The sequence below is a fragment of the Amblyraja radiata genome, chromosome 4, assembly GCF_010909765.2.
Source record: "Amblyraja radiata isolate CabotCenter1 chromosome 4, sAmbRad1.1.pri, whole genome shotgun sequence".
NCBI classification, from domain to species: Eukaryota; Metazoa; Chordata; class Chondrichthyes; order Rajiformes; family Rajidae; genus Amblyraja; species Amblyraja radiata.
Window position 1 is genome coordinate 118571287 of NC_045959.1, and position 13000 is coordinate 118584286.

General features: G+C 49.2%; 1 protein-coding gene across 1 annotated transcript in view; it reads right to left on the reverse strand.

Moving 5' to 3' along the window:
• The window catches only part of als2cl (ALS2 C-terminal like), a 100584-nt gene that overhangs the window by 57215 nt on the left and 30369 nt on the right, over window positions 1-13000 (reverse strand). Inside the window, exons 7-8 of the mRNA XM_033020423.1 lie at window positions 11439-11567; window positions 4563-4568 (exon numbers count right to left, since the gene is read on the reverse strand). Coding sequence (XP_032876314.1) covers window positions 4563-4568; window positions 11439-11567 — 135 coding nt within the window. The remainder of the gene's footprint in view (window positions 1-4562; window positions 4569-11438; window positions 11568-13000) is intronic.

Below are 13000 nucleotides of genomic sequence, written 5' to 3' on the forward strand. Positions count from 1 at the left end.
TCTCATCCTTCTAAATTCCAGAGTGTACAAGCCCAGCTGCTTCATTCTCTCAGCATACGACAGTCCCGCCATCCCGGGAATTAACCTTGTAAACCTACACTGCACCCCCTCAATAGCAAGAATGTCCTTCCTCAAATTAGGGGACCAAAACTGCACACAATACTCCAGGTGTGGTCTCACTAGGGCCCTGTACAACTGCAGAAGGACCTCTTTGCTCCTAAACTCGACTCCTCGTGTTATAAAGGCCAACATGCCATTCGATTTCTTCACTGCCTGCTGCCATGGCCAGATGGGGCTATGAAACTGGCCAAACCACCTGTGAATGTGGAGAAGAGGACCATACAACGCAGCACTGCCTTGTCTGCCCCCTACTACCCAACCAGTGCAGCCCAAAGGATCTTGCAGTGTTCAATAAAAACGCAAAGGACTGTGTAAAGGAATGGGAAACTGTCATATAACCAACCAGCTTCAAAGACACCAAAAGAAGAAGACTGCCTGCTGTACCTGCATGCTTACTTTCATTGACTGATGTACAAGGACCCCCAGATCCCGTTGTACTTCCCCTTTTCCCAACTTGACGCTACGTCCCTATACACACATGACTGCTTGCCCCATCACCCCGCAAATAGGATCATAAAATTTGTGGACGATACAACCGTGGTGGGACTCATATCAAATGGGAACGAGGTCGCCTATAGACGACCGATGGCACAATGGGCTAAGTGTTCGGCTGGCGACCGGAAGGTAGCCGGTTCGAATCCCGCTTGGTGTGCATACTGTCGTTGTGTCCTTGGGCAAGACACTTCACCCACCTTTGCCTGTGTGTGAATGTGTGTGAATGTGTGTGAGTGATTGGTGGTGGTCGGAGGGGCCGTAGGCGCAGATTGGCAGCCACGCTTCCGTCAGTCTGCCCCAGGGCAGCTGTGGCTACAGAAGTAGCTTACCACCACCGAGTGTGACTGAGGAGTGAATGAATAATGCGATGTAAAGCGCCTTGAGTATTAGAAAGGCGCTATATAAATCCCATCCATCAGAGAGGAGGTGCACAGACTTTCTGAGTGGTGTGCTCACAACAATCTCTCTCTGAACACTAAAAAGACAAAGGAGATCATCACTGATTTCAGGCGACATAGAGCGGAGCTCAGGCCACTGGAGATAGGGGGCGAAGAGGTGGAGGGGGTGCCTAGTTTTAAATTTCTGGGGATCAACATCAGTGAGGATCTTAAATGGTCTGTGAACTCTGCTGTGGTTGTAAAAAAGGTGCAACAGAGACTTTACTTCCTCAGAACACTGAGGAAGGCCCATCTGTCCGCTAAACTGCTGGGGTCTTTCTACTGCTGTTTGGTAGAAAGCATACTGACTTACTGCATAACTGCCTGGTTTGGGAACTGTTCAGCAGCTGACAGAGCAGCTCTCCAGAGGGTGATAAAAACTGCCCAGGGTATCATTGGACTTCCCCTGCCCCCACTGGAGGACATTTACCACTCCAGATGCCGCAGCAGGACCTGTAATATCGTGAAAGACATTACACATCCTTGTCACCACCTTTTCACACTGCTGCCCTCAGGAAAAAGGTATAGGTCGCTAAAGTCACGCACTGCCAGACTCAAGAACAGCTTTTACCCATCAGCAATCTTGGAACTGAACTCTGTCTCGGGAGCGGGTTATGGGGAAGGAGGGGGGGTGGGAGACAGTGTTAATTTATGTAAATGTGAATCCATGGGTGGGTTTGGGGAGGGAGGGAGTGTAAAATGTATGAGTATGTGAATGTTTGAAGTTCTTTTAAATGGAGAGACACAGTAATCTTGTTGTATGTGACACATGCAATGACAATAAAGCGTTCTGATTCTGATTCTGATTCTGATTTAGATAATCATCTGCCTTCCTGTTTTTGATACCAAAGTGGATAAAAGATGTATCTGCCCACTCCCCCAACCTGTCCAAGTCACCCTGCATTCTCATAGCATCCTCCTCACAGTTCACACTGCCACCCAGCTTTGTGTCATCTGCAAATTTGCTAATGTTACTTTGAATCCCTTCATCTAAATCATTGATGTATATTGTAAATAGCTGCGGTCCCAGCACCGAGCCTTGTGGTACCCCACTAGTCACTGCCTGCCATTCTGAAAGGGACCCGTTAATCCCTACTCTTTGTTTCCTGTCTGCCAACCACTTCTCTATCCATGTCAGCACTCTACCCCCAATACCACGTGCCCTAATTTTGCCCACTAATCTCCTATGTGGGACCTTATCAAATGCTTTATGAAAGTCCAGGTACACTACATCCACTGGCTCTCCCTTGTCCATTTTCCTAGTTACATCCTCAAACAATTCCAGAAGATTAGTCAAGCATGATTTCCCCTTCGTAACTCCATGCTGACTCGGACCGATCCTGTTACTGCTATCCAAATGTTCAGCTATCTCATCTTTTATAATTGACTCCAGCAACTTCCCCACCACCGATGTCAGGCTGACTGGTCTATAATTCCCTGTTTTCTCTCTCCCGGCTTTCTTAAAAAGTGGGATGACATTAGCTACCCTCCAATCCCCAGGAACTGATCCTGAGTCTATAGAACATTGGAAAATGATCACCAATGCATCCACGATTTCTAGAGCCACTTCCTTAAGTACCCTGGGATGCAGACCATCAGGCCCTGGGGATTTATCAGCCTTCAGTCCCATCAGTCTATCCAACACCATTTCCTGCCTAATGTGGATTTCCTTCAGTTCCTCCGTCACCCCAGATCCTCTGGCCACTAGTACATCAGGGAGATTGTTTGTGTCCTCCTTAGTGAAGACAGATCCAAAGTACCTGTTCAATTCATCTGCCATTTCCTTGTTCCCCATAATAAATTCACCTTTTTCGGTCTTCAAGGGTCCAACTTTGGTCTTAACTGATTTTTTCCTCTTCACATACCTAAAGAAGCTTTTACTATCCTGCTTTATATTCTTGGCTAGCTTCATCTTTTCTCCCCGTAATGTATTTTTAGTTATCTTCTGTTGCTCTTTAAACATTACCCAATCCTCTTGCTTCCTGCTCATCTTTGCTACGTTGTACTTCTTCTCTTTTATTTTTAAACTGTCCCTGAGGTCCCTTGTCAGCCATGGCCGCCCCTCACTCCCCTTGGAATCTTTCTTCCTCCTAGGAATGAACCGATCCTGTACCTTCCAGGGATATTCAATATTCAGGAGGGATAGACAGAAAGGAAAAGGAGGTGGGGTAGCGTTGCTGGTTAGAGAGGAGATTAACGCAATAGAAAGGAAGGACATTAGCTTGGAGGATGTGGAATCGATATGGGTAGAGCTGCGAAACACTAAGGGGCAGAAAACGCTAGTGGGAGGTGTGTACAGGCCACCGAACAGTAGTAGTGGAGTTGGGGATGGCATCAAACAGGAAATTAGAAATGTGTGCAACAAAGGTAAAACAGTTATAATGGGTGACTTCAATCTACATATAGATTGGGTGAATCAAATTGGCAGGGGTGCTGAGGAAGAGGATTTCTTGGAATGTATGCGGGATAGTTTTCTAAACCAACATGTAGAGGAACCAACGAGAGAGCAGGCTATTCCAGACTGGGTATTGAGTAATGAGGAAGGGTTAGTTAGCAGTCTTGTTGTGCGTGGCCCCTTGGGCAAGAGTGACCATAAATATGGTTGAGTTCTTCATTAGGATGGAGAGTGACATTGTTAATTCAACAGGGGGCGCTGACCTGTGCGCGGCTGCCCAGCCTGCAGCTGTCTGTCTTTTCATCTTTTTTTTATTTTTAGTTAGTTAAAGTGTTTTTGTTTCTGGAGTTCTAGACTTTTTTATGTGGGGGGTGGGGGTGGGAAGGGGGAAACTACCTTTCAGGGTCCCTACCTGGTCGGAGAGGCAGCTTTTCTCCGGGCTGCAGCTTCGACCCGTCCTCGCGGCCTACCAGCGTGCCTGGAGCGGCGTTTCCTGTCGGGCACTGCCCAGAACCACGGCTTCGGCAGCGGCACAGCGCTGGAGCGCTATCGTGGAGCGGGCGATGCCTTGCCTGGGTCGCCGCGCTGGAGCTCCGGTGAGCTGAGACCGCCGGGAACAACATCGCGGAGCTGCGGGTTTGAGGAGCGGCCAGCTGCGGGCAGCGGCGCTGTACTGTACACCGGGAGCCTGGGATCTCGCAACGAGATCGCCAGTTGTGGAGCTCCAACCGGCGCGGCCTTGTTGGCTTCGGAAGCCGCGGCCTCCAGTACGGAAGCGGCCGTTCCAGGGTTCCCAGGCCACTGCGAGGATTCTCCCGACGCCGGAGCAACATCACCCGGCGAGAACGGCCAGGAACATCGGTCCTCCGTAGAGGCAACTGTGGAGGCCTCAATAGGCCCGACTATGGGTGAACTGGGGTTGGGGACTGGACATTATGCCTTCCCTCATGGTGGGAGCCATTGTTGGGGGATGTTCTTTATGTTTAAAACTCTTATTAATGTTATGTCTGTATTCCTTCTTCATGTGCTGCATTGGCAAGAAGCATTTCACTACACCTAGGTGTATGTGACTAATAAATAATCTTTGAACCTTTGAACCTTTGAATTCAGAAACAAGGGTCCTGAACTTAAAGAAAGGTAACTTTGAGGGTATGAGACGTGAATTGGCCAAGATAGACTGGCAATTGATTCTTAAAGGGTTGACGGTGGATATGCAATGGAAGGCATTTAAACATTGCATGGATGAACTACAACAATTGTTCATCCCAGTTTGGCAAAAGAATAAATCAGGGAAGGTAGTGCATCCGTGGATAACAAGGGAAATCAGGGATAGTATCAAAACAAAAGATGAAGCATACATATTAGCCAGAAAAAGCAGCCTACCAGAGGACTGGGAGAAATTCAGAGTCCAGCAGAGGAGGACAAAGGGCTTAATTAGGAAAGGGAAAATAGATTATGAAAAAAAACTGGCAGGGAACATAAAAACTGACTACAAAAGTTTTCATAGATATGTGAAGAGAAAAAGATTATTTAAAACAAATGTAGGTCCCTTGCAGTCAGAAACAGGTGAATTGATCATGGGAAACATGGCAGAACAATTGAATAACTACTTTGGTTCTGTCTTCACTAAGGAAGACATAAATAATCTGCCAGAAATAGCAGGGGACCGGGGGTCAAATGAGATGGAGGAACTGAGTGAAATCCAGGTTAGCCGGGAAGTGGTGTTAGGTAAATTGAATGGATTAAAGGCCGATAAATCCCCAGGGCCAGATAGGCTGCATCCCAGAGTACTTAAGGAAGTAGCCGCAGAAATAGTGGATGCATTAGTGATAATTTTTCAAAACTCTTTAGATTCTGTAGTTCCTGAGGATTGGAGGGTAGCTAATGTAACCCCACTTTTTAAAAAGGGAGGGAGAGAGAAAACGGGGAATTACAGACCAGTTAGTCTAACATCGGTAGTGGGGAAACTGCTAGAGTCAGTTATTAAAGATGGGATAGCAGCACATTTGGAAAGTGGTGAAATCATTGGACAAAGTCAGCATGGATTTATGAAAGGTAAATCATGTCTGACGAATCTTATAGAATTTTTCGAGGATGTAACTAGTAGAGTGGATAAGGGAGAACCAGTGGATGTGTTATATCTGGACTTTCAGAAAGCTTTCGACAAGGTCCCACATAAGAGATTAGTATACAAACTTAAAGCACACGGTATTGGGGGTTCAGTATTGATGTGGATAGAGAACTGGCTGGCAGACAGGAAGCAAAGAGTAGGAGTAAACGGGTCATTTTCAGAATGGCAGGCAATGACTAGTGGGGTATCGCAAGGCTCAGTGCTGGGACCCCAGCTATTTACAATATATATTAATAATTTGGACGAGGGAATTGAATGCAACATCTTCAAGTTTGCGGATGACACGAAGCTGGGGGACAGTGTTAGCTGTGAGGAGGATGCTAGGAGGCTGCAAGTTGACTTGGATAGGTTGGGTGAGTGGGCAAATGCATGGCAGATGCAGTATAAATGTGAGGTTATCCACTTTGGTGGCAAAAACAGGAAAGTAGACTATTATCTGAATGGTGGCCGATTAGGAAAAGGGGAGATGCAACGAGACCTGGGTGTCATGGTACACCAGTCATTGAAAGTAGGAAGGTACACAAAAAAGCTGGAGAAACTCAGCGGGTGCAGCAGCATCTATGGAGCGAAGGAAATAGGCAACGTTTCGGGCCGAAACCCTTCTTCAGACTGATCGGGGGTGGGGGGGCGGGGAGAAGAAAGGAAAAAGGAGGAGGAGCCCGAAGGCTGGGGGATGGGAGGAGACAGCAGGAGGGCTGAGGAAAGGGAGGAGACAGCAAGGACTAACAAAATTGGGAGAATTCAATGTTCATGCCCGCAGGATGCAGACTCCCCAAGCGGAATATGTGGTGCTGTTCCTCCAATTTCCGATGTTGCTAACTCTGGCCATGGAAGAGACCTAGGACAGAGAGGTCGGATTCGGTGTGGGAGGGGGAGTTGAAGTGCTGAGCCACCGGGAGGTCAGGTAGGTTATTGCGGACCGAGCGGAGGTGTTCGGCGAAACGATCGCCCAACCTCCGCTTGGTCTCACCGATGTAGATCAGCTGACATCTAGAGCAGCGGATGCAGTAGATGAGGTTGGAGGAGGTGCAGGTAAACCTCTGTCGCACCTGGAACGACTGCTTGGGACCTTGAATGGAGTCGAGGGGGGAGATAAAGGGACAAGTGTTGCATTTCTTGCGGTTGCAACGGAAAGTGCCCGGGGAGGGGGTGGTGCGGGAGGGAAGGGAAGAATTGACAAGGGAGTTGCGGAGGGAGCGGTCTTTGCGGAAGGCAGACATGGGGGGAGATGGGAAGATGTGGCGAGTGGTGGGGTCACGTTGGAGGTGGTGAAACTGACGGAGGATTACTTGTTGTATGTGACGGCTAGTAGGGTGAAAGGTGAGGACTAGGGGGACTCTGCCCTTGTTGCGAGTGGGGGGATGGGGAGAGAGAGCAGTGTTGCGGGGTATGGAAGAGACCCTGGTGCGAGCCTCATCTATGGTGGAGGAGGGGAACCCCTGTTCCCTGAAGAGCGAGGACATTTCCGATGCCCTGGTGTGGAACGCCTCATCCTGGGAGCAGATGCGGCGTAGACGGAGGAATTGGGAGTAGGGGATGGAGTCCTTATCGGAAGCAGGGTGAGAAGAAGTGTAGTCCAGATAGCCATGGGAGTCAGTGGGTTTATAGTGGATGTCGGTCAGAAGTCTATCACCTGCAATGGAGATAGTGAGGTCAAGGAATGGTAGGGAAGTGTCGGAAATGGTCCAGGTGTATTGGAGTGCCGGATGGAAGTTAGTGATGAAGTGGATGAAGTCAGTCAGTTGTGTGTGGGTGCAGGAGGTGGCCCCAAAGCAGTCGTCGATGTAGCGGAGGTAGAGGTCGGGGATGGGGCCCTGGTACGTATTGAACAAGGATTGTTCGACATGCCCGACAAAGAGGCAGGCATAGCTGGGGCCCATGCGTGTGCCCATAGCTACGCCTTGTATTTGGAGGAAATGGGAGGAGTCGAACGTGAAGTTATTGAGGATAAGGACCAGCTCCGCTAGGCGGAGGAGAGTGTCAGTGGCTGGGTATAGGTTGCTCCTCTGGTCGAGGAAGAACAGGAGAGCTTTGAGACCATCCTGGTGGGGGATGGAGGTAAAGAGTGACTGGACGTCCATGGTGAAGATGAGGGGGTGAGGGCCTAGAGAATGGAATGAGCGGAGACGACGGAGAGTGTCTGAGGTGCCTTGATCATAGGTAGGGAGGGATTTAACCAAGGGGGATAGGATGGAGTCAAGGTATTTGGAAATGAGTTTGGTGGGGCACGAACAGGCAGAGACAATGGGTCTATCGGGACAGTCAGGTTTGTGGATTTTTGGGAGAAGGTAAAATCGGGCCGTGCAGGGCTGGGGAACGATGAGGTTGGAGGCTCGGTCGGGCAGGGCGTGGGAGTTGATGAAGTCGGTGATGGTGCTGGAGATAGTGGCCTGGTGCTCGTCAGTGGGGTCATGGTCCAGGGGTAAGTAGGAGGAGGTGTCCGAGAGTTGGCGCGTGGCCTCAGTAGGCATGCAGGTGCAGCAGGCAGTGAAGAAAGCGAATGGTATGTTAGCATTCATAGCAAAAGGATTTGAGTATAGGAGCAGGGAGGTTCTACTGCAGTTGTACAGGGTCTTGGTGAGACCACACCTGGAGTATTGCGTACAGTTTTGGTCTCCTAATCTGAGGAAAGACATTCTTGCCATAGAGAGAGTACAGAGAAGGTTCACCAGACTGATTCCTGGGATGTCAGGACTTTCATATGAAGAAAGACTGGATAGACTCGGCTTGTACTCGCTAGAATTTAAAAGATTGAGGGGGTATCTCACAGAAACTTACAAAATTCTTAAGGGGTTGGACAGGCTAGATGCAGGAAGATTGTTCCCGATGTTGGGGAAGTCCAGAACAAGGGGTCACAGTTTAAGGATAAGGGATAAATCTTTTAGGACCGAGATGAGAAAAACATTTTTCACACAGAGAGTGGTGAATCTCTGGAATTCTCTGCCACAGAAGGTAGTTGAGGCCAGTTCATTGGCTATATTTAAGCAGGAGTTAGATGTGGCCCTTGTGGCTAAAGGGATCAGGGGGTATGGAGAGAAGGCAGGTACAGGATACTGAGTTGGATGATCAGCCATGATCATATTGAATGGCGGTGCAGGCTCGAAGGGCCGAATGGCCTACTCCTGCACCTATTTTCTATGTTTCTATGTTTCTATGTATTATTCCTAGAAACACCTGCCATTGTTGTTCCACTGTCATCCCTGCTAGTGTATCTTTGCAGTCAACTTTGGCCAGCTCCTCCTTCATGGCCCCATAGTCCCCTTTATTCAACTGCAACACTGACACCTCCGATCTACCCTTCTCCCTCTCCAATTGTAGATTAAACCTGACCATGTTATGGTCACTACCTCCTAATGGCTCATTAACCTCGAGATGCTTTATCAAATCCGGTTCATTACACAACACTAAATCCAGAATTGCCTTCTCCCTGGTAGGCTCCAATACAAGCTGCTCTAAGAATCCATCACGAAGGCACTCTACAAAGTCCCTTTCTTGGGGTCCAGTACCAACCTGATTTTCCCAGTCTACCTGCATGTTGAAATCTCCCATAACAACCACAGCATTACCTATACTACATGCCAATTTTAACTCCTGATTCAACTTGCGCCCTATGTCCAGGCTACTGTTTGGGGGCCTGTAGATTAGTCCCATTAGGGTCTTTTTACCCTTACAATTCCTTAGTTCTATCCATACTGACTCCACATCTCCTGTTTCAATGTCACCCCTCGCAAGGGACTGAATTTCATTCCTCACCAATGGAGCTACCCCACCCACTCTGCCCACCTGTCTGTCTTTTCGATAGGAGGTATACCCCTGAATATTCAGTTCCCAGCCCTGGCCCTCTTGCAGCCATGTCTCAGTAATTCCCACAACATCATACTTGCCAATTTCTAACTGAGCCTCAAGCTCGTCCACTTTATTCCTTATACTTGGAGGGCTATGGACCAAACGCCGGCAGGTGGGACTAGTGTAGCTGGGACATTGTTGGCCGGTGTGGGCAAGTTGGGCTGCAGGGCCTGTTTCCACGCTGTATCACCCTATGACTCTGTGACTCCTGAGATTGCATGATCTTATGACTGAGGGAGAAAATAACTTTGTGAAGCATGATTTGCATTATTAACCAGTTACAGCAATGGGGTAAGCTGGCTGCACAGAGATTGGGAAGTGAGAAAGACGGGCTGGTGTCTGTTGCGACGCTAAAGTAGTCATGTGGCACTTCTGGTTCCTGATTTAAGGTAGCCCAGTCTCCCCCTCCCCCCCCCCCCCCCCCCCTCACACATCATGTAGACACACAGTGAACTCCATGGGCCAAATGACCTCCTTCTGCCCCGATAACCTATGAACATGAACATGGTTGGGTGACAATAGACAATAGACAATAGGTGCAGGAGTAGGCCATTCAGCCCTTCGAGCCAGCACCGCCATTCAATGTGATCATGGCTGATCATCCCCAATCAGTACCCCGTTCCTCCCTTCTCCCCCATGTCCCCAGACTCCGCTATCTTCAAGAGCCCTATCTAGCTCTCTCTTGGAAGTATCCAGAGAACCGGCCTCCACCGCCCTCTGAGGCAGAGAATTCCACAGACTCACCACTCTCTGTGTGACATTTCGGATCAGGACCCTTTGCCTGTAAACATGGCCCAGACCATCACACAAACCAACCTCCCTTCCGTTAACTCCATCTACACCTCACGCTGCCTCGGCAAGGCCAGCAGCATCATCAAGGACCAGTCGCACCCCGGCCACTCCCTCTTCCCCCCTCTCCCATCAGGCAAGAGGTACAGAAGTGTAAAAACGCACACCTCCAGATTCAGGGACAGTTTCTTCCCAGCTGTTATCAGGCAACTGAACCATCCTACCCCAACCAGAGAGCGGTCCTGAACTACTATCTACCTCATTGGTGACCCTCAAACTATCTTTAATCGGACTTTGCCTTGCACTAAACGTTATTCCCTTAATGATGTATCTGTACACTGTGGACGGCTCGATTGTAATCGTGTATTGTCTTTACACTGACTGGTTAGCGTGCAACAAAAAGCTTTTCACTGTACCTCGGTACACGTGACAATAAACAAAACTAAGTTTAAAGGATAGACACAAAAAGCAGGAGTAATTCAGTGGGTCAGGTCCCCGTTCCTTCATCTTTACTATAGATGCTCAGAGGAAGTGTCTCGACACCTATCCCTTATCTCAAGAGATGCTGCCTGACCCGCTGAGTTACTCCAGCTCTCTGTGAAATGTCACCTATCCATGTTCTCCACAGATGCTGCCTGACCCGCTGAGTTACTCCAGCACTCTGTGAAACGTCACCTATCCATGTTCTCCACAGATGCTGCCTGACCCGCTGAGTTACTCCAGCACTCTGTGAAACGTCACCTATCCATGTTCTCCACAGATGCTGCCTGACCTGCTGAGTTACTCCAGCACTCTGTGAGACGTCACCTATCCATGTTCTCCACAGATGCTGCCTGACCCGCTGAGTTACTCCAGCACTCTGTGAAACGTCACCTATCCATGTTCTCCACAGATGCTGCCTGAACCGCTGAGTTACTCCAGCACTTGGTCTATCTTCCTTATAGTTCCTTCTTACACATAATATTTTAAACGTGTTGGTAATTCGCTGGAAAGCATATTGTAATGTCTTTAATCGGACTGTACCTTGCTCTAAACATTATTCCCTTATCATGTATCTGTACACTGTGGACGCCTCGATTGTAATCATGTATTGTCTTTCCGCTGACTGGATAGCACGCACAATAGCTTTTCACTGTACCTCGGTACACGGGACAAAGATGAGCTAAACAAATACAGAGTTGACAACGACATTGATAATGTTGAACAGAGTGTGTCTGCTACTCACAGTTAGTTTGCTTCCGAGTGAGCTCCAGAGAGTTTTGGTGGAGGTCGCCACATCCAGAGACTGCTGGATCCACTTGTCGAGATCGATGAAAGTCACCAGCGCTTCTGCGATAGGTTTGACCTCCGGGTTCTGCAGATGATAGAGACGAGGAATCCTAAACACTTGAACTGAATGTTTGGGGCGGCACGGTGGCGCAGCGGTAGAGTTGCTGCCTCACTCACTCTGCCAGAGACCCGCGTTCCAATAGACAATAGATAATAGGTGCAGGAGTAGGCCATTCGGCCCTTCGAGCCAGCACCGCCTTTCAATGTGATAGTGGCTGATCATCCCCAATCAGTACCCTGTTCCTGCCTTCTCCCCATATCCCCTGGCTCCGCTATATTTAAGAGCTCTATCTAGCTTTCTCTTGAAAGTATCCAGAGAACCTGCCTCCACCGCCCTCTGAGGCAGATAATTCCACAGACTCACAACTCTCTGTGAGAAAAAAGTGTTTCCTCGTCTCCGTTCTAAATGGCTTACCCCTTTTTCTTAAACTGTGGCCCCTGGTTCTGGGCTCCCCCAACATCGGGAACATGTTCCATCCTGAATACGGGTGCTGTCTGTACATTCTCCCTGTGACCTGCGTGGGTTTTCTCCGGGTGCTCCGGTTTCCTCCCACACTCCAAAGACGTGCAGGTTTGTAGGTTAATTGGTCTGTGTATATTTCCCTTTGTGTGTGCAGGATAGAACTAGTGTACGGGTGACCACTGGTCAGTGTGGACTCGGTGGGCCGAAGGGCCTGTTTGCCAACGCAGGCAAATGGAGATTTCTCAGGTAGCCCACCTGGTCGACATGGATGAGTTGGGCCGAAGGGCCTGTTTCCGTGCTGTATAGCTATTCGACTAAGTTTAGAGGAATCTTGGAGTCCAAATCTGTAACTCCATCAAAGTGCCTGCACAAGTAGCTAGAGTATTACAGAAGGCGTTTAAGAAGGAACTGCAGATGCTGGAAAATTGAAGGTAGACAAAAATGCTGGAGAAACTCAGCGGGTGCAGCAGCATCTCTGGAGCAAAGGAAATAGGCAACGTTTCGGGCCGAAACCCTTCTTCAGAAGGCGTGTGGTATGCATGCTTTTGTAGGTCAGGTCTGGGATGCATGATGCAGGTTTAGTGGACTTTGGTTGGAATATTTTGTGCAGGTCTGGTCACCCCATTTGCAGCAGGGGTGGGCAACCTTGTTCTGCATAGGGGCCAGGACACCAGTGGATGACGGGCCACAACTATCATGTGTTCACATAGATCCCACCCCTTCGTGGACGCCACCCGGAGCACTGGCCCCTAGTTACGGGCGCTCAGCAACATGGCGTCCCTAGTTACGGGCGCTCACCAACATGGCGTCCCTAGTTACGGGCGCGCACCAACATGGCGTCCCTAGTTACGGGCGCTCACCAACATGGCGTCCCTAGTTACGGGCGCTCACCAACATGGCGTCCCTAGTTACGGGCGCTTACCAACATGGCGCCCCTAGTTCCGGGTGCTTACCAACATGGAGTCCTTAGTTACGGGCGCTTACCAACATGGCGT